Here is a 26,726-nt window from a genome sequence, read left to right on the forward strand (position 1 = left end):
GGGACACAGCCAGGCTGAGCTTGGATGGCTCCAGGGATGGAGCCTCAAGCACCTCCCTGGGCAGCCTGTGCCAGTGTCTCCCCAGCCTCCCTGTGCAGAGCTTCCTCCTGATGTCCAACCTACCTCTGCCCTGCTCCACTGTCAAACCATTGTCCCTTGTCCTGTCCCCACAGCCCCTTCTGAACAGTCCCTCCCCAGCTGCCTGCAGCTCCCCTGCAGGTATTGAAATGCAGCCCTGAGGTCTCCCTGGAGCCTTCTCCTCTCCAGGCTGCACAGCCCCAACTCTCCCAGCCTGGCCCCGTAGCAGAGGCTCTCCAGCCCTCTGATCATCTTGGTGCCTCCTCTGGACCCTCTCCATCAGCTCCAGGTCCTTCCTGTGTTGAGGGCTCCATATCTGGACCCAGCCCTGCAGGTGAGGTCTCCCCAGAGCAGAGCAGAGGGGCAGGATCCTCTCTCCAGCTCTGACCACACTGCTTTGGATGCAGCCCAGGCTGCCCTTGGCCTTCTGTGCTGCCAGTGCCCATTGCTGGCTCCTGCCCAGCTTCTCCCCCACCAGCACCCCCAGGTCCTTTTCTGCAGGGCTGCTCTCCATCTCATCACCCCCAGCCTCCTTTCTGAGTGGGGCTCTCTCTGTGCCAGCCCAGCCAAGCAGCTCCCAGCTGTGGCAGCAACTGTTGGGTGACTGTGGGAAGCTTGGCTCAGTGTCCTGAGGCAGGCTGTGACTGCTGGGTGCCCTCCTGTGCCTCCTGGCTCTTGTGTGCAGGGAGTGGGGGCTCTGCTGCTGCCCCCTGCACAGCCTGAGCTGTGTGGAAGCAAAAAGTAGCTCTGGCTTTGATACCAAGGTGCCAGCAGGCTTCCCTGGTCCTGCAGGCTGCTTTCTGTAACACCTCATCTCATACAATCAGGTGAAAACTCAGTAAACATTTCAGCCTGCCCCATCCAGAGCAGGACAGCAGTGCAGGCTGCTGCACTCCTCATGTGCACAAGATAACCACACCAGCAAGCTGGGAGTGCACCTCACTAAAGCACACCCATTCATTCCAGAGGCAAACCTTCCTGCCTTGTCTCCCCATTCAGTGATCACCAAGCAAGAGTGGCTGTCCTGTTTGTCCAGCACAGACCCCGCCTCTGGGCAATGATTTCCTAAGCTATGCCTGGGTTTGCATGCAAGTGAAGTGGGACCTGCAGCCCAGGTGTCCAAAGGCACCAAAGGCAATGGAAGCATCACAAATGCATTGCCAAGCTGCACACAGGAGCAGAACACATGGAACAGGCAAGGGGGGTGCCCAGGAAACAGTGGTGTGGCTCAGTTGGTAGCACATAAGACCTTTAATGGGGAAGGTCGTGAGTTCAAGCCTGCAGTGGGCACTAGTGTCCTCCCTACTCTAGTCATGAGGTCTGTGGTGACAGGTTGGACTCGATGATCTTTGAGGTCTCTTCCAACCTTAGTGATACTGAATATATATTAAGGAAGAGAGGGAGGTTGCTTTATTGGTTGGGTTTGTACTGCAAGGCTTTCTGGTGTCCAGGTGTGGTTCCTCTCATCCTGTCACCTGATGCCAGGGAGCAGAGCCCAACCCCCACCTCACTGCAACCTCCTTTCAGGGAGCTGTAGAGAGCAGTGAAGTCTCCCCTCAGCCTCTTCAGCTCCTCCAGCTGCTCCTCACCAGCTCTGTCCTCCAGACCCTTCACAGCTTTGTCATTAACTATCAGGAGGAAGAATGTGGAAGTCTTAAATGCCCTTAACAGCCAATCACTACTCATGAGCAGTGCCAGTTGGTGCAGCTCCATGCAAGCAACCATCTCCAAGGGAAAGCAAACCTTCCCAAGGCTGTTTCCCCTCTGGAGCACTCTTGTTGGTGCTGATGCATTCCACAGAGCAGTGCAGGAAGCACCCAACACATCAGTGCTGGGCCCCATCCTCCTTAACATCTTCATTGATGATCTGGATGAGGGGATTGAGTCAGTCATCAGCAAGTTTGCAGATGACACCAAGTTGGGAGCAGAGGTTGGTCAGTTAGAGGCCAGAAGGGCTCTGCAGAGGGACCTCGACCAACTGGACAGATGGGCAGAGGCCAACAGGATGGCATTCAACAAGTCCAAGTGCCAGGGGCTGCACTTTGGCCACAGCAACCCCAGGCAGAGCTACAGGCTGGGGTCAGAGTGGCTGAGAGCTGCCAAACAGAGAGGGACCTGGGGGTGCTGATTGACAGCAGCTGAACAGGAGCCAGCAGTGTGCCCAGGGGGCCAAGAAGGCCAAGGGCATCCTGGCCTGCATTAGGAACAGTGTGGCCAGCAGGAGCAGGGAGGTCATTGTGCCCTGTGCTCAGCACTGCTGAGGCCACACCTTGAGTACTGTGTCCAGTTCAAGAAGGACATTGAGACACTTGAAGGTGTCCAGAGAAGGGCAACAAGGCTGGGGAGAGGCCTTGAGCACAGCCCTGTGAGGAGAGGCTGAGGGAGCTGGGGTTGATTAGCCTGGAGGAGGCTCAGGGGAGACCTCATTGCCCTCTACAACTACCTGAAAGGTGGTTGTGGCCAGGAAGGGTTTGGTCTCTTCTCCCATGCAACTAGCACCAGAACATGAGGACACAGCCTCCAGCTGTGCCAGGGGAGGTTTAGGCTGGAGGTGAGGAGAAAGTTCTTCACCGAGCGAGTCGTTCGTCATTGGGATGTGCTGCCCAGGGAGGTGGTGGAGTCCCCATCCCTGGAGGTGTTCAAGAGGGGACTGGATGTGGCACTTGGTGCCATGGTCTAGTTGTGAGGTCTGTGGAGACAGGTTGGACTCGATGATCCTCAAGGTCTCTTCCAACCTTAGTGATATTGTGACACTGTGATCCCTGCTCACATTCTGGGCACCATGGAGCTGCAGAGGAGTGCCAGAGACTGTTGTACCAGGAGCTACTTCATTAGAACCCTCAGGCATCCAACCTTATCTTTGCTTTTTCATTTCAACCTGAGGTTCCTAATTCATAGAGTCACAGATTCAGTGGGAAGCTCACCAAGGCAGAGCACACATCCTAACAGCTTGGCTGCAGACAGCTGCTGCACCAGGAACAGACAGACTCTCCTCACTCAGAGAATCACAGAATGTGTCATGCAGTGTGAGACTGAAAGTTTCATGTCAAAAGGACTGTGAGCAAAGGAGTAATATTGCTGCTTCTCATTTTAAACAGTTGAGATAAACCACTGGTTAAAGGCATGGTTTGAGTCTGATGTTCTCATGACCTAGATGCTCTTCACAGAAGGATCATTGGGATGTGCTGCCCAGGGAGGTGGTGGAGTCACCGTCCCAGGAGGTGTTCAACAAAGGATTGGATGTGGCACTTGGAGCCATGGTTTAGATTTAAGAAGGACATTGAGACTCTTGAAGGTGTCCAGAGAAGGGCAACAAGGCTGGGGAGAGGTCTGGAGCACAGCCCTGTGAGGAAAGGCTGAGGGAGCTGGGGTTGCTTAGCCTGGAGAAGAGGAGGCTCAGGGGAGACCTCATTGCTCTGCACAACTGCCTGAAGGGAGGTTGTAGCCAGGTGGGGGCTGGGCTCTTCTCCCAGGCACCCAGCACCAGAACATGAGGACACAGTCTCAAGCTGTGCCAGGGGAAGTTTAGGCTGGAGGTGAAGAGAAAGTTCTTCACAGAAAGAGCTGTTAGCCATTGGGATGTGCTGCCCAGGGAGGTGGTGGAGTCGCCATCCCTGGAGGTGTTCAAGAGGGGATTGGATGTGGCACTTGGTGCCATGGTCTAGTTGTGAGGTCTGTGGTGACAGGTTGGACTTGATGATCTTTGAGGTCTCTTCCAACCTTGGTGATTCTATGATTCATGAGTTGGAAGGGAGCTTAAAGCTCATCCAGCTCCAACCCCCTGCCATGGGCAGGGACCCCTCCCACCAGCCCAGGCTGCTCAAGGCCTCATCCAGCCTGGCCCTGAACACCTCTAGGGAGGAGGCAGCCACAGCCTCCCTGTGCCAGTGTCTCCCCATTTGCACTGCAAAGAATTTCTTCCTCAGGTCCAGTCTAGTTTCTTTGAAAGGGTAGGATAGGATAGGATAGGATAGACCAGATTGGAAAAGCCCAAACTCTCACCCAGCACCATCTGATCAACTAAACCATGGCACCAAGTGCCTCATCCAGGCTCTTCCTAAACACTTCCAGACCATTCACTCCAACAAATGAACTGGATCTGCCAAAAGCACCTCTACAGACCTGCAAAGTGCAGCACAAGGTAGGGAATCAACCTTTTTACAGCTGCTTTCACTAGCTGAAGCTGCTTTCAGAGTTCCTCCTCTAGTGAGGATTTCATTCCAAGGCAGGCAGAGACTGCAACCAGGGTGCTGGAATTGCTTTCAGGAGAAGCTGATCCTCTCTACTCCTGCCCCAAATCTGGGGAGTGCCTTGCTGAAAATCATACTCAGAGAAAGACTACAGAGCAGCTGAAGGGTAAGCAAGAGGCAGAATGGCTCATTCCAGGGTAATTCGAAGACACAAAACCCTCTCCAGCCCTACCTACTCCTCTTGGCACAGTAGAAGAAGTGAGAAGTGACCATTACTACCTCCTTTGCCTAAACTGGGTGCTTAAATACCTAAAAGCAGCAAAATTGGACCAAATAAATCAGAAAAATCCACAGAAAGCTTGGATTAGAACCATCAAGAGGGAGGGGCTCTCTGCTTTGCTTGAAAGAAAACACAGAGTCCATAGGAGCTGGGGCTGCCCCCTCCCTGGAGGTGCTCCAAGGCCAGGCTGGATGAGGCCTTGAGCAGCCTGGGCCGGTGGGAGGTGTCCCTGCCCATGGCAGGGGGTTGGAAGTGGCTGAGCTTTGAGGTCCCTTCTGTGACCGTTTGAGGCTGTGCCTTTAAGACAAACAGTGCTGAAACACACTGGCTAAATGTTTTCAGTACTAGAACAAAAACATTCTGATATTCTAAACGAGTTTCATTGGTGGATGGACAAAATGCAGCTTTAGATTGCAGAGCAGTTGGAATTTTTTCAGAGTTTGGTTGGGGAGTTTGGATTTGCAGCCTGTCCTCCCTGCCTGCTTCTCTGCAAACTGCTGCAGCTGGCCTTCAGACAAGCAAACACTAATCCTGCATGGGCTTGTGAAGCTTACTGACAACTCTTTCCCTTAGTAACTTGCCTTTCTCTCTCTCTAACCCCTTTTTGGGGAAAAAGGGAGGTAGGGGGGGAGAGAGGGGGTTCCAAGGAGGGGATCCCTCCCCGAGGAGGGATTTTTGTTGTGTTATTTCTCTTTGCTGTATATTTCTGTGTATATATTGTAAATACCTGTATAGATTGTGTCATATGGAACCTGCTTTCCACATATGCTTGTAAAGATATAGCTTTGCTCCTCCAACTGGGTTAGCTGTGGTTTCTTACTCTGTGGAGGAGAGAGAGCTAGGCCCTCTCTCAACCTACCACAGCTTCCAACCCAACCCATGCTGTGATTCTCTGCATGAAGTCTCTGCTGTCACCACCCAGCCTCCTAAACAATGCAGATATCCTGTATCCTGATGAGCAACCCCCCCCCCATCCTCACTGCCTCTTCTCTTTGCCAGCCAAGCACTCAGCATGAAAATGAAAAGCCAAGGTCAAATCAGGGCTTCAGCCTTGGGTGAAAGTGACACTAATGACATCAAAATCACCTCTCCATGCCCTGTTGGCTACCCACACACTGCCTCAAGTGGCTGGGCAGACCTGCGTGGATGTTTTCCGTCTTGCCTGCAGCACTTTGGTATTAGGGCTGTGCAGTTCTGTCTCACTGGCCCCTTGTTTGCTGGGGGGGTTGGAGGGGAGGAAAGTCTTTTAATTGAAAGATCTTGGAATCACAGAAGTGTCAGGCTTGGAAGGGACCTCAAGGATCATCCAGTTCCAACCCCCCTGCCATGGCCAAGGACACCTCACACCACAGCAGGTTGCTCACAGCCACATCCAGCCTGGCTGCAAACACCTCCAGGCAGGAGGCTTCCACCACCTCCCTGGGCAGCCTGTGCCAGGCTCTCACCACCCTCCTGGGCAACAACTTCTTCCTCACAGCCAATCTCAATCTCCCCACTTCCAGTTCTGCTCCATCCCCCCCAGTCCTGTCATTCCCTGACACCCACAGAAGTCCCTCCCCAGCTTTCCTGTAGCCCCCTGCAGATCCTGGAGGGCCACAATTAGGTCTCCTCAGAGCCTTCTCTCCTCCAGACTGAACAGCCCCAACTCCCTCAGTCTGTCCTCACAGCAGAGGAGCTCCAGCCCTGTGCTCATCTTGCCCCTTGCCTGGAGAGATGAAGCATGAAGGGTGCTGCTTCCACCTTGAAACCACACATCCAGGCTAGCCAGAGCCTTGCACACATGCAGTTACTTTGCTCAGTTATCTTTTATCTGTTTATGTCATCCAATCAATTAGGATAAAGTGTGAGCAAAGTGTCCACTGCCTGCAGAGCTTTCCTGTCAAATACACAACAAGGTTTCATAGCTGTCCCTGCAGCTTTTCTCCCTCAGGAGCTACCCAGGTAGCCTCCAGCTGTCACAACATTGATTTGTTCTGGGGTCAGACAAGCTCCACATTCCTTGAACAGAGAGTAACAGAATGGGTTGGCTTGGAATGAACCTTCAAGACCATCACCAGCACCTCCAAGTCCTCCTCTGCAGGGCTGAGAGTCCCCCAGTCTGGACTGGTATCAAAGGTTGCCCTGACCCAGGTGCAGGACCTTGCACTTTGCCTTATTGAACCTCCTGAGGTTCTCCTCAGCCACCTCTGCAGCCTGTCCAGGTGCCCCTGGATGGCTCCCACCCCATCCTTCACTCTTATCAGCTGCACCTCTCAGCTTGGTGTCATCAGCAGCCTTGCTGAGGGTGCCTCACTCTCACTCTCTGTAGCACTGATGAAGATACTGAACAGCTCTGGTCCCCCCTTGAGGGACACCCATTGTCACCCATCACCTGGGCACAGAGTCAATGGCCATTACCCTTTGGCTGCAACCACCCAGGCAATCCCTTCTCCACTGCACACACCCACCACACCCACACCTCTCCAGCTTGGGGAGAAGGCTGCTGTGGGGGACTGGGGCAAAAGCTTGACAAAAATCTTCAGTTCCTCTGTAAGCAGCTGATTCCTGAGGTCCCTTCCAACCTAAGCCACTTTGGATACCAAGCTGAGCTCTCTGGGCGCCAAGAAAAGCCCCAGAGCTGTCCACAAGAGGCACCATTCACCTGGACAATGACCAGGAGAACAAAGCAGGATCCCAGGATGCTAGGGGTTGGAAAGGACCTCCAGAGATCATGGAGTCCAACCCCCTGCCAGAGCAGGAGCAGAAAGCAGCTCCAGAGTATCAAAGCTTATGGTTTAAAACAAAGAGAACAAAGCCCCTGAAGCCCACGTGGTTGTAAGTACAACACAAGCAAGCAAAGCAGAAACAAAGCACAAAGACTGCCATGGAAAACCCTAAAGCAGCAGGCTGCTGTCACTGGAAACTTGTACCACCCCCACCCCCAAACACTGCAACTAATTATCTGGAAGGAAAGGGCTGAGGAGCCTGCAGCACCAAAACCCAGAGTGTTGATGGAGCCCAGCTGACAATCAGACCTTGCATCAGCTCTCTGGGACAGTCTGCACCACAGTAAATCCTTTCAGCATTTACTTAGGTAGAGTTATCCTCTGTCCCAGAGGTTCCTCCTATCCTGTAAGGTCATCCCTGTGCTCCAAGAACATTGCTGTGCTCCAGCAGGCAGGAACTGAGAACTTCCAGGAAGGCTTCTGCTGATGGCTATCATTCCCATCTCCTCTGTGCCAAGCATCTCAGCCCTCCAGTCAGAGCTGGCCAAGGACACTCCAACAAATGAACTGGATCTGCCAAAAGCACCTCTACAGACCTGCAAAGTGCAGCACAAGGTAGGGAATCAACCTTTTTACAGCTGCTTTCACTAGCTGAAGCTGCTTTCAGAGTTCCTCCTCTAGTGAGGATTTCATTCCAAGGCAGGCAGAGACTGCAACCAGGGTGCTGGAATTGCTTTCAGGAGAAGCTGATCCTCTCTACTCCTGCCCCAAATCTGGGGAGTGCCTTGCTGAAAATCATACTCAGAGAAAGACTACAGAGCAGCTGAAGGGTAAGCAAGAGGCAGAATGGCTCATTCCAGGGTAATTTGAAGACACAAAACCCTCTCCAGCCCTACCTACTCCTCTTGGCACAGTAGAAGAAGTGAGAAGTGACCATTACTGCCTCCTTTGCCTAAACTGGGTGCTTAAATACCTAAAAGCAGCAAAATTGGACCAAATAAATCAGAAAAATCCACAGAAAGCTTGGATTAGAACCATCAAGAGGGAGGGGCTCTCTGCTTTGCTTGAAAGAAAACACAGAGTCCATAGGAGCTGGGGCTGCCCCCTCCCTGGAGGTGCTCCAAGGCCAGGCTGGATGAGGCCTGAGAGTGCTCCTAACCTGCCATGCAGAAGAGTGACAGCCTGGGAGCTGCTCTAAGAACCAAGTTAAGCCTCCTGAAGGCTCTGCAGACACCCAGTGCCAGAGGCTTTGCCTGCTGTCTAAAATCCATTCATCAGTCAACAGGAAAAGCCTTTGGTAGATTGATCACCCCGGGAAAGTTAAGCACCAGGGCTCTTTGTTTAGGAATCCATACAGACTCAACTGCTCTGCCTCCCAGCTCTTGATGTCAACACCTCCCCCAGCTGGAACTGCCAGGCTAATGGCAGAGGTATTCTAAGGCAGGAGAAGAACAACACACCAAAGAAATAACTCATTGCCCCAGGGGCACTTGGGCTTTGTAGCCAACACACAGCAGTTACTCACAGAGTGTCCCTCCACATCATCTCTGATCAGCAGAAAGGTCTCCCCTGCTCTTCATGCACCTGCAGTCAAACAGGAAACAAGTCAAACAATCCAGTGAATCTACAGCAGAACCTCAGACAGACATCCCCCAACAGCACAGAATCATAACATCACTGAAGGCTTTGGGTTGGAAGGGACCTCAAAGCTCAGCCACTTCCAACCCCTTGCCATGGGCAGGGACCCCTCCCCCCAGCACAGGTTGCTCAAGGCCTCATCCAGCCTGGCCTTCAACACCTCCAGGCAGGAGGCAGCCACAGCCTCCCTGGGCAGCCTGTGCCAGAGTCTCCCCAGCCTCACTCTCAACAATTCCTTCCTCATCTCCAGGCTCAGTCTCCCCTCTCCCAGCTCAAAGCCATTGTTCCTCATCCTGGCACTCCCAGCCCTTGTCACAAGTCCCTCCCCAGCTCTCCTGGGGCCCCTTCAGGTACTGGAAGGCTGCTCTGAGGTCTCTCTGGAGCCTTCTCCTCTCCAGCCATCTGCCTCTCAGCTCTCTTGGACTTTCCCCAAACCAGCCAAGATTTGTTCAAAGCATTCCCACACCACACAACTTTCTCCCAAGTTCCCTAACTCCCTCCTGCAGCAAAATTACAGAGAGGAAGCAGCACAGGAGGGGGAAGGCTGCTTCTTGTTTGCATGCAGCACACAGCTCCTTGCTGTGCCAACAGGGCTGAATTATGAAAGCTAATCAAGTGCACAGGCAGAGCACATGCCCTAGATTTCTCTAATAACCTCCTGCTTTAACCCAGCTGCTCCTGAGCCTGCCTAGCCCCACCAACAATTTACTGAACTGAAAGCTCTGACTCATTCCAACCAGCTTTAAAAGGGGGAGGGGGGAAGTGCTGGGATCGTTTCTGGGCAGGCACTGCTTCCATTTGCATGAAAGAGGGCAACACTTCCACCAGGCCCAGGCTTAAGATGGAATAGAGCTGATTAAAAACCCTCTTTGTTTCAGGGCTTTTTTTTCCCCATCTCAGGAGTACTACAGGCTGGGGTCAGAGTGGCTGAGAGCTGCCAAACAGAGAGGGACCTGGGGGTGCTGATTGACAGCCACCTAAACATGAGCCAGCAGTGTGCCCAGGGGGCCAAGAAGGCCAAGGGCATCCTGGCCTGCATCAGGAAGAGTGTGTCCAGAGAAGGGCAACAAAGCTGGAGAGGGGTCTGGAGCACAGCCCTGTGAGGAGAGGCTGAGGGAGCTGGGGTTGCTTAGCCTGGAGAAGGCTCCAGGGAGACCTCAGAGCAGCCTTCCAGTGCCTGAAGGGCTCCAGGAGAGCTGGGGAGGGACTTGTGACAAGGGCTGGGAGTGCCAGGACGAGGGACAATGGCTTTGAGCTGGGAGAGGGGAGAGTGAGACTGGAGATGAGGAAGAAATGCTTTAGAGTGAGGCTGGGGAGACTCTGGCACAGGCTGCCCAGGGAGGCTGTGGCTGCCTCCTGCCTGGAGGTGTTGAAGGCCAGGCTGGATGAGGCCTTGAGCAGCCTGGGCTGGTGGGAGGGGTCCCTGCCCATGGCAGGGGGCTGGAGCTGGATGAGCTTTCAGGTCCCTCCAACACAAGCCCTCTGTGAATCCATGAACCATAACTAACTTGCTTTCCCCTGCCAGGCAGCCAGGAGCTGAGTTTCTCAGTGATGTGCAAGCTCTCAGATCCCTCTGGGCTGTGGCTTTCATTTTTGCTGCTCCTCTCACACCTTGCCATCATTCTTTCGGATACCAAAGCAGGAACACACTTTGCTGTGGGACACTTCCTGTCTTCCCCAGGCCATTCTATTCAACAGCCCTCAGCAGGGATTTAGGAAGAGAATTCCAAGGGGATGTGGTTAGGACCCACACATCATCAATCTGCTTTCTACATAGAAGTTCAACCACACCAACTCCATGCAGCAAACAAAAGCCTCCCTGCCACACAACTCACCCAGCACACACCCTGGGAAGTGATTTTAGGCTTCTATCTCATAGTTATCACAGAATGATTCAGGTTGGAAGGGACTTCACAGATCATCTACTCCAGCCCTGCTGCCATGGGCAGGGACAACTCAACTTTGGTTGTCCAAAGCCTCATCCAGCCTGGCCTTCAACATCCCCCAGGGAGGAGGCAGCCCCAAGCTCCCTGGGCAGCCTGTTCCAGAGGCTCACCACCCTCATACTGCAGAGCAAGGAGCAAGCAGCAATGTCCCTTTCAGTCACAGCTGGTTACCTCTGACACTCTTCAATCACAGAAGGTTAGGGGTCAGAAAAGACCTCAAAAGCTCATCCAGTCCAAGCCCCTGCCAGAGCAGGGTCACCCAGGGCAGGGCACACAGAACACAGCCAGGTGGGGCTGGAAAGGCTCCAGAGCAGGAGACTCCACAGCCTTGCTCCAGGGCTCCAGCACCCTCAGTATCAATGCAGTTTCTCCTCCTCATTTTGAGAGGAAACTTCCTGTGGCTGAGTTTACATCCAGCTGGCAGCCAGGCACCAGTGGTGTGCCCCAGGGATCAGTGCTGGGCCCCAGCCTGTTCAATATCTTTATTGATGATCTGGAGGAGGGGATGGAGTCCATCAGCAGTAAGTTTGCAGACAACACCAAGCTGGGGGCAGTTGATCTGTTAGAGGATAGGAGAGCTCTGCAGAGGGACCTTGCCAGGCTGCACAGATGGGCAGAGGCCAAGGGCAGGAGACTGAACACAGCCAAGTGCCAGGTGCTGCACATTGGCCACAGCAACCCCAGGCAGTGCTACAGGCTGGGAGCAGAGTGGCTGAGAGCTGCCAGGCATTGAGGGACCTGGGGGTGCTGATTGACAGCAGCTTAACATGAGCCTGCAGTGTGCCCAGGCAGCCAGGAGGGCAAATGGTATCCTGGCCTGCATCAGCAATAGTGTGGCCAGCAGGAGCAGGGAGGTCATTGTGCCCTGTGCTCAGCACTGCTGAGGCCACACCTTGAGTCCTGTGTCCAGTTCTGGGCTCCTCCCAGGAGGAGGAGGGGGAGGTTTAGGCTGGAGGTGAGGAAGAAATTCTTCCCAGCAAGAGAGATTGGCCCTTGGGATGTGCTGCCCAGGGAGGTGGTGGAGTCACCATCCCTGGAGGTGTTTAAGAAGAGCCTGGATGAGGCCCTTGGTGCCATGGTTGAGTTGATGAGATGGTGCTGGGTGAGAGGTTGGACTTGATGATCTCGGAGGTCTTTTCCACCCTGGTTAATTCTATTCTATTCTACATCCATTGCCCCTTGTCCTATCCTTGGGCCTCACTGAGCAGAGCCTGGCTCCATCCTGACAGCCACACAGCAAATATTTGTAGGCACAAGGCCCCCTCTGAGCCTGCTCCTCTCCACACTCAACAGCCCCAGGTCTCTCAGCCTCCACTCATCAGACAGCTGCTTCAGTCCCTTCATCCCCCTGGTAGCCCCTGCTGAACTCTCCCCAGCAGTCTCTCCTCCTTTCTCCTCTGAAGCAGCAGCACTAATTAGAGAAGCTCCCTCTAAGCACAGAGCGTTTCCCTAAGGCTGACATTTGTGTCTGGAAAGCAGGGTGCAGGCTGGGCTGCTTCAGGCAGCTTCCAGAGCGAGCTCTGTGTGTGTTTGCTGGCCAGCAGCACAGCCTCCCAGTGCTCAGAGCAGGCAGCAGAGGTGCATTACCCAAGAGCAGCATCAACAGCCATCAGCTGGCCCCTGATGAGCAGCAATTAACAACTTGAATCATTTTCCACCTATGAAGGATAACCACCAATTATATAAAAGAGCTTCACTGAAAATAGGCCCAGGCACAACAGGAATCTCCTATCCTAGCCTGCAGGACACACCACAGCACTCCAACCCCACTGCTCAGCTTGGAAGAGATCCTTCAGATCAAGGCCAAGCTCAGCCAGAGCTCACAATCCACCACTGCCCCTGAACCACAGCCCTCAGCACCACATCCAGGCAGCTGTGAACCCCTCCAGGGATGGTGACTCCAGCACCTCCCTGGGCAGCCTGGGGCAGTGCCTGAGAACCAGTGCTGGGGAGAAATTTCTCCTCCTATCAAACCTGACCCTCCCCTGGCACAACCTGAGGCCATTTCCTTCTGTTGCAGGTGAGAAGAGCCCAACCCCACCTGGCTTCAGCCTCCTTTGAGAGAGCTGCAGAGCTCTCCCCTCAGCCTCCTCTTCTGAAGATTAAACAGCCCCAGATCATAGCCTCACTGAATGGGTTGGGTTGGAAAGGACCTCAAAGCTCATCCAGCTCCAGCCCCCTGCCATGGGCAGGGACCCCTCCCACCAGCACAGGCTGCTCAGGGCCTGATCCAGCCTGGCCTTCAACACCTCCAGGCAGGAGGCAGCCACAGCCTCCCTGGGCAGCCTGTGCCAGAGTCTCCCCTCCCTCACTGTCAGGAATTCCTTCCTCATCTCCAGGCTCAATCTCCCCTCCTCAGTCTTAAAGTCATCCCCTTAGAGCCTCCTCCTCAGAGTTGTGTCTAAGGTCCCCCAGCAGCTTGGTTGCTCTTCTTTGGACACAGCCCACCACAAGAGCAGCTTTACATCCAGCAAGACCCCAGCCTGGGAGCACAGGAGAGGGGCCAAGAGAAGGCTGCAGATAGCACACTGCAGTGACAGAGTGCAAGGAGCCAGCCCAGGGAGGGGACAAGGAGGGGCAGCAGCAGGGCCCAGTGCCCCAAAGACAGGGCAGCACAAGGGAGGCAAAGAGCTGCCTGCCAGAGCCATGCAGAGCTGAGAGCTCAGTAGCTCTGCTGGGCTCACCCTGCCTTTGCTGTGTGAACAGCAGCACTGCTCTGTCTCCTCTGCCCCAGGCCCAAACATCTGCAGCAGAGTTAGAGAATGCTTGGACTCAGGGAGCTTCAAAGTCTGCTCCAGCCAAAACGATTCCATGACCTTATGGCCTCTAGATGCACAGCTGCAGCTCCAAGCACCACTCAGAGCTGCACACAGCACCCAGCTGCCTGGCAGGGGAAGCTCTCCAAAATGCTGCTCTCCTCCTGCTGCTATCCCTGCACCCCCAGTCTGCAGAAGGTCCCTGCAGAGCCCAGTGCCCATCCTCCTCTTTGCCCCTGGCCAGACTGCAGGGCCAGCAGCAAGCCTCCTCTCCACTCCTCTGCTGCAGGCTCTGGGGGCTCCTGCCCCCATGGTCCTGACCAGAAGAAGGGTTTGAATCATCATCTCTCACCAGCCCCTGGAAGCACACAGTTGTGACTCTGAGCCCACACAGCTTCACTTATGATAGGATAGAATAGAATTAACCAGGGTGGAAAAGACCTCAGAGATCATCAAGTCCAACCTATCCCCCAGCACCATCTGATCAACTAAACCATGGCACCAAGGGCCTCATCCAGGCTCTTCCTAAACACCTCCAGGGATGAGGACTCCACCACCTCCCTGGGCAGCACATCCCAATGGCCAATCTCTCCTGCTGGGAAGAATTTCTTCCTAACATCCAGCCCAAACCTCCCCTGGCACAGCTTGAGACTGTGTCCTCTTTTTCTGGTGCTGCTTGCCTGGGAGAAGAGACCAACCCCCACCTGGCTACAGCCTCCATTTGCCACTGGCTCCATTCTGAGGAGTGGCAGCTACAAACTGAGAGGCATCAACTAAACAGAGCTCTGGAAGGGCTGATGAAAAGGCCAACTCCCAGCAGGCTGCAGGCAAGGGACAGGAAACCCTGTGAAGCTCCCAGGGAAATAACACAGACTGCAGCACCCAAAAGCTCCTGGTCCAGAGCAGTGACTGCTGGAGAGCCAGAGCTGAGCAAAGGAACCTACTGAGGGTCAACAAGAAGAGTCCTGCACCTGGGGAGGAACAACAGCATGCTGCAGTAGAGGTGGAGAGTTGATCTACTGCAAAGCAGCTCCATGGAGAAGGACTGGCATGTCCTGGGGAGCAGCAAGGTGCTCTGGGGGCCAAGAGGCCAATGCTGTCCTGGAGGGGTATTGAGAGGAGTGTGGGCAGCTCAGGCTGAACATGAGCCTGCAGTGTGCCCAGGCAGCCAGGAGGGCCAATGGCATCCTGGCCTGCAGCAGGAACAGTGTGGCCAGCAGGAGCAGGGAGGTCATTGTGCCCTGTGCTCAGCACTGCTCAGGCCACACCTTGAGTCCTGTGTCCAGTTCTGGGCCCCTCAGGTCAGGAAAGAGGTTGAGCTGCTGGAAGGTGTCCAGAGAAGGGCAACAAAGCTGGGGAGGGGTCTGGAGCACAGCCCTGTGAGGAGAGGCTGAGGGAGCTGGGGTTGCTTAGCCTGGAGAAGAGGAGGCTCAGGGGAGACCTTCTTGCTCTCTCCAACTGCCTGAAGGGAGGCTGTAGCCAGGTGGGGGTTGGTCTCTTCTCCCAGGCACCCAGCAGCAGAACAAGAGGACACAGTCTCAAGCTGTGCCAGGGGAGGTTTAGGCTGGATGTTAGAAAGAAGTTCTTCCCAGCAAGAGAGATTGGCCTTTGGAATGTGCTGCCCAGGGAGGTGGTGGAGTCCCCATCCCTGGAGGGGTTCAAGAGGAGACTTGATAGGGTGCTTGGTGCCATGGGTTAGTTGATTAGGTGGTGATAGGTTGGACTTGGTGATCTTGAAGGTCTCTTCCAGCCTGGTCTATTCTATTCAGCAGGTCAGGGAGGTTCACCTCCCCCATACTGTCTTGGTGAGACCACATCCAGAGTACTGTGCCCAGCTCTGGGCTCCACAGTTCCAGAGGGGCAGGGATAGAATAGAGAGTGTCCCACAGAGGCCATGAGGATGCTGAAGGGACTGCAACATCTGTGTAGTGAGGAGAGGCTGAGAGCCCTGGGGCTGTTTAACCTGGGGAAGAGAAGGCTGGGAGAGGATCTGAGCAATGCCTACCCATAGCTGCAGGGTGGGTGCCAAGAAGGGGCCAGGCTCTGTGCAGTGCTGCCCTGTGACAGGACAAGGGGCAGTGGACACAAACTGAAGCACAGGAGGTTTCACCTCAACTTGAGGAGAAACTTCTTTACTATGAGGGTGCTGAGCCCTGGAGCAGGCTGCCCAGAGAGGCTGTGGAGTCTCTGCTCTGGAGAGCTTCCAACCCCAGCTGGATGTGCTCTGTGTGCCCTGCCCTGGGTGACCCTGCTCAGGCAGGGGCTTGGACTGGATGATCTCTGGGGGTCCCTCCCAACCCCTGCCATTCTCTGACTCTATGATACCAGAGCCCCCTGCCTCACTGACAGATTAAAGCCAGAGTGTTTCCTTCAGCTGCCATTAACACATCCACCACAAGCCACGCAGCAATCACTTTCCCCTAAGTTCTGAGCTGTTAGTCTCAGCAGCCATGCCCTGCACCTGCAGGCTTCACACAAAGCACATCTCCATATGCAGATAAAGGCCTGGGAAGAATGCTGCAGGATCCAGTTAGTCAGCATGATCCCAAGCCCCAGTCACCACCAGCAACCTGACTCACTCTGGAGTGCTGCTAAGAGGTGAAGGTGGAAGCCAAGGAACAGCAGGCTGCAGTGTCAGCTGAAAGGCATTCCTGGTGCCTTGTGTGCAGCACACCTTCAAAAGGCAAAGCCACTGAACTGACACTTCAGGAAACACCAGGTCAGAAGGCTCCCCAGAGCACAACACAGCACACACCACTCACTGCTTCATCCTGAGCCAAGCAAATGACATCAGAGCTGAGTAAGATGTGTCACACACTGGTACTAGAGCTCAGCTCTCAGGAGCACGGGAACATCTCCAGGGAATCACTGAATGCCTTGGAAGAGGCCTTAAAACTCAGCCAGTTCCAAACCCCTGCCATGGGCAGGGACCCCTCCCACCAGCACAGGCTGCTCAAGGCCTCATCCAGCCTGGCCTTCAACACCTCCAGGCAGGAGGCAGCCACAGCCTCCCTGGGCAGCCTGTGCCAGAGTCTCCCCAGCCTCACTCTAGAGAATTTCTTCCTCATCTCCAGTCTCAATCTCCCCTCTCCCAGCTCAAAGCCATTGTTCCTCATCCTGGCACTCCCAGCCCTTGTCACAAGTCCCTCCCCAGCTCTCCTGGAGCCCTTCAGGTCCTGGCAGGCTGCTCTGAGGTCTCCTTGGAGCCTTCTCTTCTCCAGGCTGAACAGCCCCAACTCTCCCAGCCTGGCCCCACAGGGGAGGTTCTCCAACATTCTGCTCATCTTGGTGACCTTCTCTGAACCAAATCCAGCAGCTCCAGGTCCTTCTTGTGCTGGGGCCCAGAGCTGGAGGCAGTGCTGCAGGTGGGGGCTGAGCAGAGCAGAGGGGCAGAATCCCCTCCCTGTGCTGCTGCTCTCCCTGCTGGGCTGCAAAGTTCCCCCTGCTGGCTCATGCTGCCTTCCCCAAAAGGCTTTCCCAGAGAGCACAGCTCTGCTGACCCTCCTCTGCCTGCCCCTTCCCTGCAGGAACAGCTGGGGGCTCATCCTAAGCAGCAGCCTCAGGGCTGTGCTGTGCTGCCTGCACAGGAGCAGTTTTGCTGTGCTTCAGCCATTACCAAACCCATCACCACTTGCAGACACCAAGCAGCTCAGCTTCCTTACTGTTCATGGCAGGATCCCAGGGCTCTGTTTCACCATTCCCAAGCAGTCCAGGTTCATTTTGACATCTAGAACAGGGGGCAGGGAGAGAAAAAACATTGGTCACATGCATTGCCAGCCTGCTATTCACTGTAGCTGTTGTTTGCAAGCAGTGCAGTGGAGAGCATCTCCAGCAGAGAGAACTGTTGGCTCCTGCAGCTCCTGGAGCTCTGACTCCACCAGCAGTGGGAAACTGGACAGCCCCAGCTCTTGCCTGGAGGGGAAGGTCCCTCACTCCCTGCACATCTGCAGCATCCTGCTCTTTCCCAGCAAGACAGATTACTCCACACAACATTCCCCAGCCTTCTGCCAGAGCACAGCCTCAACAAAAAAGCCACTGCAGCAACAGTGCAGGAGGAACAAAAAAGCCAGAGCTGCTTTTTGCTTCCACACAGCTCAGGCTGTGCAGGTGGCAGCAGCAGAGCCCCCACTCCCTGCACACAAGAGCCAGGAGGCACAGGAGGGCACCCAGCAGTCACAGCCTGCCTCAGGACACTGAGCCAAACTTCCCACAGTCACCCAACAGTTGCTGCCACAGCTGGAAGCTGCTTGGCTGGGCTGGCACAGAGAGAGCCCCACTCAAAAAGGAGGCTGGGGGTGATGAGATGGAGAGCAGCCCTGCAGAGAAGGACCTGGGGGTGCTGGTGGGGGAGAAGCTGGGCAGGAGCCAGCAATGGGCACTGGCAGCACAGGAGGCCAAGGGCAGCCTGGGCTGCATCCAAAGCAGTGTGGCCAGAGCTGGAGAGAGGATCCTGCCCCTCTGCTCTGCTCTGGGGAGACCTCACCTGCAGGGCTGGTGTGGCTCAGTTGGTAGCACATAAGACCTTTAATGGGGAAGGTCGTGAGTTCAAGCCTGCAGTGGGCACTAGTGTCCTCCCTACTCTAGTCATGAGGTCTGTGGTGACAGGTTGGACTCGATGATCTTTGAGGTCTCTTCCAACCTTAGTGATACTGAATACTGAATATTACTGAACTCTCCAGCCTCTCCAGATCTAGATATGGAGCCCTCAACACAGGAAGGACCTGGAGCTGATGGAGAGGATCCAGAGGAGGCACCAAGATGATCAGAGGGCTGGAGAGCCTCTGCTATGGGCACAGGCTGGGAGAGTTGGGGCTGTGCAGCCTGGAGAGGAGAAGGCTCCAGGGAGACCTCAGAGCTGCATTTCAAGATCTGCAGGGGAGCTGCAGGCAGCTGGGGAGGGACTGTTCAGAAGGGGCTGTGGGGATAGGACAATGGTTTGAAAGTGGAGCAGGGCAGAGGTAGGTTGGACATCAGGAGGAAGCTCTGCACAGGGAGACTGGGGAGACACTGGCACAGGCTGCCCAGAGAGGTGCTTGAGGCTCCATCCCTGGAGCCATCCAAGCTCAGCCTGGCTGTGTCCCTGTGCAGCCTGCTCTAGCTGGAGCTGTCCCTGCTGCCTGCAGGGGGTTGGACAAGATGCCCGTGGGGGCTCCCTTCCAGCCTGCTGTGAAATAGCACAGTTACAGCCCAGGGTTTCAGAGCCATTTGGAAGCCATCTCAGGGGCCAGAAGGAACAGCTGAGGAAGCTGAGGGGATGCACAGCTTTTCTTTGGAGGGCTGACAAGGTAGCTCAGCCAGAAGCTGGCCCCAAGAGGCAAGGGGCAGTGAGCTCCTTTGCAAGGGGAGTCATGCCCTTGGTTCACTCTAACCAAGTGGTGACTTAAAGCTGGCAGAGGGCTGCCCCCATTCCCTTCCTTTCAGAAACTATAACAAATGGAAGCATCACACTTGGCACCTGCTGTGGCACAGCCAGCTAGCAGCAGCATGTCAGAGGCACTCCTACAACCAATGACCTTCAACTGCAAACCCTTGCTGACCTGGGCTGCTTCATCCAGCTACAACAATGACCCCATCCTCACAACATCCCTCAGGAAACTGCAAGCCAACCAGCTGCTGCTGGTTAAGAGAAGGACAGCACCTAAGGAATGAAACCCTCTGAGACATTCAACCTTCATGAGCAGAGCAAAGGAAGTACCTGAAGACTACAGAGCTACTTGCTGGCTTGTTCCATGAAGCTTTCTTTCAATCCTTCTCCTCAACACAGGTCCAATTCCTTTGTTTTCTCCAGACACATGTCTGCACAGGGCAGCCACCAGCCAGACACACAAGGGACAGCTAACAGAACACTGATGTGGCAGGGATGGACTGGACAAGGCTTCAGGAGGTCTCTTGAGTCTCTTTGGTGAAGAAAGGCTGAAGGGGTTCCTGGTGGACAGAAGAATGCCCATGAGCCAGCAATGTGGCCAAGAAGGCCAAGGGCATCCTGGGGTGGATTAGAAGGGCTGTCAGAGAGGTTCTGCTGCCCCTCTGCTCTGCTGAGGCCACAGCTGGAATATTGTGTCCAGTTCTGGGCCCCCCAACTCAAGAAGGAGCTCAGGGAACTGCTTGGGAGTCCAGCCCAGAGGCACAGAGCTCCTGCAGGCAGTGCAACATCTCCCTGTGAGGACAGCTGAGGGAGCTGGGGCTGGGAGCTTGGAGCAGAGCAGCCTGAGGGCTGCCCTCATGGCTGGGGATAGAGATGTGCAGGGCTGGAGCCAGGCTCTGCTCAGGGATGGCCAAGGACAGCACAAGAGGCACTGGGGGCAAGCTGGAGCAGAGGAGGTGCCAGGGGAACAGGAGGGAAAACTTTGTCCCTGTGAGGGTGCTGAGCCCTGGAGCAGGCTGCCCAGAGAGGCTGTGGAGTCTCCTGCTCTGGAGCCTTTCCAACCCCCCTGGATGTGTTCTGTGTGCCCTGCCCTGGGTGACCCTGCTCTGGCAGGGGGTTGGACTGGGTGACCTCTGGAGGTGCCTTCCAACCCCTAACACTCTGTGATTCTAAGCAGTTAGGAAGCAGCTCCTGGTGGTGGGCAGCTCTGAGAGGTGCAGGCTCCCCAGCAGCCAGCACAACCTGTGTCCCTGGGGCTGTGCCAGGCTGCCCTGGGCACGCAGCAGCGTGCCAGCGCGGGGCCTGTGCCAGGCTGCCAGCGAGGCCGAGCTCAAACAACGCCAGGCTTGTGAGACACATCTGGGATGGCACTGAAACAATCAAGTCACTACAGAGAGAGCATTTTTCCTCTAACCCACTCTTGCCCCCCACCCCCTACCCCAGCCCCCATTTCTCTTTTTTCCACCATTCTTTATTCCTGCCTCCCCCTCCAGGGCTGGGAAGTGTTGCCATGCAACCTGCCTCGGGCACATTTGCATCTTCCGGCCCAACTCCTTCCTGCCACTAGCCTGCCTGATGAATAAACAATCTGAGGCAGGAGTGGGAGCTGCTCACAGCCACGGCCTGGCCCCTGCTCCAGGCACAGCCTGGCCCCTGCTCCAGCCACGGCCTGGCCCCTGCTCCCAGCCACGGCCTGGCCCCTGCTCCCAGCCACGGCCTGGCCCCTGCTCCCAGCCACGGCCTGGCCCCTGCTCCCAGCCACGGCCTGGCCCCTGCTCCCAGCCACGGCCTGGCCCCTGCTCCCAGCCACGGCCTGGCCCCTGCTCCCAGCCACGGCCTGGCCGCCCCTGCTCCCAGCCACGGCCTGGCCGCCCCTGCTCCCAGCCACGGCCTGGCCGCCCCTGCTCCCAGCCACGGCCTGGCCGCCCCTGCTCCAGCCACGGCCTGGCCGCCCCTGCTCCCAGCCACGGCCTGGCCGCCCCTGCTCCCAGCCACGGCCTGGCCGCCCCTGCTCCCAGCCACGGCCTGGCCGCCCCTGCTCCCAGCCACGGCCTGGCCGCCCCTGCTCCCAGCCACGGCCTGGCCGCCCCTGCTCCCAGCCACGGCCTGGCCGCCCCTGCTCCCAGCCACGGCCTGGCCGCCCCTGCTCCCAGCCACGGCCTGGCCGCCCCTGCTCCCAGCCACGGCCTGGCCGCCCCTGCTCCCAGCCACGGCCTGGCCGCCCCTGCTCCCAGCCACGGCCTGGCCGCCCCTGCTCCCAGCCACGGCCTGGCCGCCCCTGCTCCCAGCCACGGCCTGGCCCCTGCTCCAGCCACGGCCTGGCCGCCCCTGCTCCCAGCCACGGCCTGGCCCCTGCTCCCAGCCACGGCCTGGCCGCCCCTGCTCCCAGCCACGGCCTGGCCCCTGCTCCAGCCACGGCCTGGCCGCCCCTGCTCCAGCCACGGCCTGGCCGCCCCTGCTCCAGCCACGGCCTGGCCGCCCCTGCTCCAGCCACGGCCTGGCCGCCCCTGCTCCAGCCACGGCCTGGCCGCCCCTGCTCCAGCCACAGCCTGGCCGCCCCTGCTCCCAGCCACGGCCTGGCCCCTGCTCCAGCCACGGCCTGGCCCCTGCTCCAGCCACGGCCTGGCAGCACCAGCACCGACACGCAGCTGCGGCACCGCGCCCAGAGAAGGGCAACCGAGCCAGGGAAGGGTATCACAGAACCACAGCATCAGCAAGGCTGGAGGAGACCTCAAAGATCACCAAGTCTAACCTGGCACCACAGACCCCATGACTACACCATGGCACCAAGTGCCACATCCAGTCCCCTCTTGAAACCCTCCAGTGATGGTGACTCCACCACCTCCCTGGGCAGCACATCCCAATGGGCAATCACTCTCTCTGTGTAGAACTTCTTCCTGACATCCAGCCTGAACCTCCCCTGGCACAGCTGCAGACTGTGTCCTCTTGTTCTGCTGCTGGGTGCCTGGCAGAAGAGACCAACCCCCACCTGGCTACAACCTCCCTTCAGGGAGCTGTAGACAGCAATGAGGTCTCCCCTGAGCCTTCTCCTCTCCAGGCTAAGCAACCCCAGCTCCCTCAGCCTCTCCTCACAGGCCTGTGCTCCAGACCCCTCCCCAGCCTTGTTGCCCTTCTCTGGACACCTTCAAGTCTCTCAATGTCCTTCTTAAACTGAGGGGCCCAGAACTGGACACAGGACTCAAGGTGTGGCCTAACCAGTGCTGAGCACAGGGCACAATGACCTCCCTGCTCCTGCTGGCCACACTGTTCCTGATGCAGGCCAGGATGCCCTTGGCCTCCTTGTCCCCCTGGGCACACTGCTGGCTCGTGTTCAGCCAGCTGTCAATCAGCACCCCCAGGTCCCTTTCTGCCTGGCTGCTCTCAGCCACTCTGACCCCAGCCTGTAGCACTGCCTGGGGTTGTTGTGGCCAAAGTGCAGCCCCTGGCACTTTGGGTCAGGAGAACAGGGCTGGGGAGGAGCAGCTGAGGGAGCTGGGGGAGTTCAGCCAGGAGAAGAGGCTGAGGGAAGATCTTCTGGCTCTCTACAACTACCTCCCAGGTTGGGGTCAGCCTTTTTGCTGTAGTAACAAGTGACAGGATGAGAGGAAATGGCCTCAAGCTGCCCTAGGGGAGGTTTAGGATGGACATCAGAAGAAACTTCTCCACTGGAAGGGTTCTCAGAGCCTGGCACAGGCTGCCCAGGGAGGTGGCTGAATCTCCAGCCCGGGGGGGGTTTCAAAGAGGCAGAGCTGTGGTGCTGAGGCCATGGGTTAGCAGCAGCCTGGGCAGAGTTAGGGAATGGTTAGATGCAATGATCTTTAAGAGCTTCTCCAACCCAAATTATTCTCCATCTGTGCTGGCACTGCAGCCAACCCTGCAGCTCCAAACCCAGGGCTGAATGGAACCACCTCTGTGACTCTGCACCAGAGCCCTACAGCCCAGCCAGAGCATGCTTCCTTCCCCTGTGAGGACAATGCACTGGGACTCTCCTGTTTGCCCTGTACTTACAGGGTTACTTGTAGGGCAGAAGCCACATTTCTGCCTCCCAAGCAGGCTCTGAACCTCTGCACTGGGCTTGGATCTCCTTCTCTAAGAACAGCTGTGCCCTGGAAGAGCTCAGCACCCTCAGCTGCTTGGCCCTGCTCTCTGCCAGGAGGTTACCAGCCAAGCTGCTCTTAAGTACTTTCTAACCTATTTCCTCAGGATCAGCCAACAGAGACAGTGATTACTGAGGCTCTCTCAACCAACCCAGCCTATTTGGGTTGGCATTCTGCAGGAGACCTCACATAATACTCCACAAGAGACCCCACCTGCAGCACTGCCTCCAGCTCTGGGGCCCCCAGCACAAGAGGGACCTGGAGCTGATGGAGAGGGTCCATGAAGATCATCAGAGGGCTGCAGAACCAGGCTGGGAGAGTTGGGGCTGTTCAGCCTGGAGAAGAGAAGGCTCCAGGGAGACCTCAGGGCAGCTATGCCAAAAACATGCCAATGTCTGCAGGGCTGCAGCAGCACTCAGGGCTTCCCCCGGGGCCAGGAGGTGCTGCTGCCTTCCTCAGGGCCTTCCCCAGGGCAAGGAGGTGCTGCTGCCTTCCTCCTCCTACCCCAAAACCTGTGGGCAGCCATAAACTCCCCCAGAACCAGCCCTGCTTCCTAACACTGCAGCTACCCGAGAGGCACAGCCAAGCCAGAAGCTGACAAGGCAGAAGAGCAGCCCCTGTATCCCTCCTGGCTTCCTTCAGGAGCCAGACAGATCCCTGAGCAGGATGCAGGACACTGCTTTGGTTCCTCCAGAGCCAAGGCACAAGCTCTCCCTCTAACTTCAGAGCACAGTTCATGCTTTCAGGTCAAGAAATTCCTGAAGGCATAGCACCCAAAGCTGCTGATGCTGCTGCAGCTTCTCCTTCACCCATTAGCTCTGTGGGGTTTGTGGTGGGGGAACTGCAGCTGAGTGACAGAATGGTTGATGTGCTGGGCAGCAGAACCCCAGACTGCCAGCTTGGAAAGGACCCCAAGGATGCTCTGCTCCAACCTCTCCAGGTGACAGTGCAGTTGCCAGGAGCTGGCTCAGCACCCTGGCAAGCTGAGTCTCAAACTGCCCAGTGCAGGGCACTCCACTGCTGCCCCTGGGAGATGATTCCAGGGCCTGACTGTGCTCATGGCAAACATTTTCTCCTGGAGTGCAATGGGAATGTCCCCAGCAGTACCTTGTCCCCATGCCCCCTTGTCTGTTCCATGGCACTCCTTGTACCCAGGGAGTCTCCATCCTCCTGGCAGCCACCCTTCATGTGCTGCTCCACGGTGATGAGGTCTACCCTGAGCCTTCTCTTCTCCAGGCTGAACAACCCCAGTGACTCTCAGCCTCTCCTCTCTTGGCAGAGAGCTGCCAGCCCTCTGATCCTTCTCCTGGCCCTTCTCTGGACACACTCCAGTCTGCTGTGGAAGTCATTCAGATCACTGTAGACCATTCAGCTCCTACCCAGGTGCAAAGCCAGCTGGAGAACAGCAGGCCCAGGAACACCTCTTTAAAGGCAGCTGGAAACACAACTAGGTCGAGGTGGCAGCACTACCCCAGTCCTGCAGTGCTGAGATTGATGCTCCACCTCCAGCATCTGCTGGCAGCAGCAGTCCTGCTTTGCCTCCATTCACCTCCAGCCACACCATGCCTGCCTCTGCCTGTGAGAGCAAGGCAAGGTGTAGCCATAGGGTGAGTTAGCAAACTGATAAAGCCATAACTGAGTGGTTAGAGGTTCCCAGGAGATAAGCAGCATGCAGGAATGCACTCCTGCCACCACACAGGCAGCAGCTCTGCCAAAGGAGCAGCAGCAGCTCAGGGCACAGGGCACATGAGCATCCTGCAGCACCAAGCTGCCTTCCAAAGCCTCTGCCATCAGCCTGGGCCCTCCAAGTGTGAATCTCTGGTTCATGTTCCAACCCACAAGAAAGGATCCAAGCTGCCACAATGCTCAGTGAAACACATTCAGCTTGAACCTAGAGCAGCCCAGGTGCATGGAGACCCCAACAAACCACCAGGGGAAAGGACCTGGGCTGAAATCCACCTGCAGTTCAGCCTTGCTGGCTCTGCCCTCTGGGAACCTCACACTTCAGCACTGGCACACCTCCAAACATCTGCTTTACCTTTGTCACAACACAGAACCTCTCCTGCCTCAGAACAGCTGCACAAGGCAGCCTGGGCTGCACCCAAAGCAGTGTGGCCAGAGCTGGAGAGAGGATCCTGCCCCTCTGCTCTGCTCTGGGGAGACCTCACCTGCAGGGCTGGGTCCAGATGTGGAGCCCTCAACACAGGAAGGACCTGGAGCTGATGGAGAGGGTCCAGAAGAGGCCACAAAGATGATCAGAGGGCTGGAGAACCTCTGCTGTGGGGACAGGCTGAGGGAGCTGGGGCTGTGCAGCCTGGAGAAGAGAAGGCTCCAGGGAAATCTCAGAGCTGCCTGCCAGGACCTGAAGGGGGTTACAAGAAGGCTGCAGAGGAACTGTTCCCAAGGGCCTGCAGGGACAGGACAAGGGCAATGGTTTGAAATTGGAGGAGATTTGGATTGGATGTGAGGAACAAGTTCTGCACCAGGAGGGTTAAAACTGGAAGGGGTTGCCCAGGGAGGTGGCTGAGGCTCCATCCCTGTAGATATTGAAGGTGAGGCTGGACAGGGCTCTGGGCAACCTGATCTGGTTGGGGATGTCCCTGCTGAGTGCAGAGGGGTTGGACTGGATGAGCTCTGGAGGTCCCTTCCAGCCCAGCCCATTGGGTGGCTCTCTGATTTCTTCACAGTCTATCACAGCTCTCATCTTTCAGGATGACAAATCCTGGCCTGCAATTTGTGCCTGCTACAGGCTGCCCAACCTGGCCCCTCCTCTCCCTCTCACCAAGAACACAGGAGCAAAGTTGCTCCTTGACTCTGCAAGGACAGGAATTTGCATTCAGGAGGGGACTAACATGCTGAGGTGCTGAGCACTGCTAAAACAGATCCCTTCAGGTGGGCTAGGACACAAATCATCCCACCCCTGGCTGGATTATCATAGTATCAGTCAGGGCTGGAAGGGACCACAAGGATCATCTAGTTCCAACCCCCCTGCCATGGGCAGGGACACCCCACACTAGATCAGGCTGCCCAGAGCCTCATCCAGCCTGGGCTTAAACACCTCCAGGGATGGGCCCTCAACCACCTCCCTGGACAACCCATTCCAGGGCTTCACCACTCTCATGGGGAAGAACTTCCTCCTCACCTCCAGCCTGAATCTCCCCACCTCCAGCTTCATTCCATCCCCCCTAGTCCTATCACTGCCTGAGATCCTGAGCAGTCCCTCCCCAGCCTTCTTGTAGCCCCCCTTCAGATCCTGGAAGGCCACAATGAGGTCACCTCAGAGCCTTCTCTTCTCCAGACTGAACAGCCCCAACTCCTTCAGTCTGTCCTCACAGGAGAGGTGCTTCAGCCCTCTGCTCATCCTCCTGGCCCTTCTCTGGACACCTTCCAGCACCTCCAGATCCCTCTTGCAATAGGGGCTCCAGAACTGGAGGCAGTACTCCAGGTGGGGTCTCAGCAGAGCTGAGCAGAGGGGGAGAATCCCCTCCCTGGCCCTGCTGGCCACACTTCTCTTGCTGCAGCCCAGGCTCTGCTTGGCTTTCTGGGCTGCAAGTGCTCACTGAGAGCTCCTGGTGAGCTTCTCCTCCCCCAGCACCCCCAAGGCTCTCTCCTGAGGGCTGCTTTCCAGCCAGTCCCTGCCCAGCCTGGATTTGTGCCTGGGGTTGCCTCCA

The 26,726-nt window shown here is 56.5% G+C and overlaps 1 protein-coding gene across 3 annotated transcripts in view; it reads right to left on the bottom strand.

Moving 5' to 3' along the window:
* The window catches only part of LOC104307897 (kelch-like protein 13), a 121,986-nt gene that overhangs the window by 87,961 nt on the left and 7,299 nt on the right, over positions 1-26,726 (bottom strand). For all 3 annotated transcript variants that reach the window (XM_054169546.1, XM_054169545.1, XM_054169542.1), the window contains exons 2-3: positions 17,256-17,320; positions 8,779-8,837 (exon numbers count right to left, since the gene is read on the bottom strand). In XM_054169546.1, coding sequence (XP_054025521.1) covers positions 8,779-8,798 — 20 coding nt within the window. In that variant the 5' untranslated portion in view covers positions 8,799-8,837; positions 17,256-17,320. The remainder of the gene's footprint in view (positions 1-8,778; positions 8,838-17,255; positions 17,321-26,726) is intronic.

This window comes from Dryobates pubescens, chromosome 18 (assembly GCF_014839835.1).
Source record: "Dryobates pubescens isolate bDryPub1 chromosome 18, bDryPub1.pri, whole genome shotgun sequence".
Taxonomy (NCBI): Eukaryota; Metazoa; Chordata; class Aves; order Piciformes; family Picidae; genus Dryobates; species Dryobates pubescens.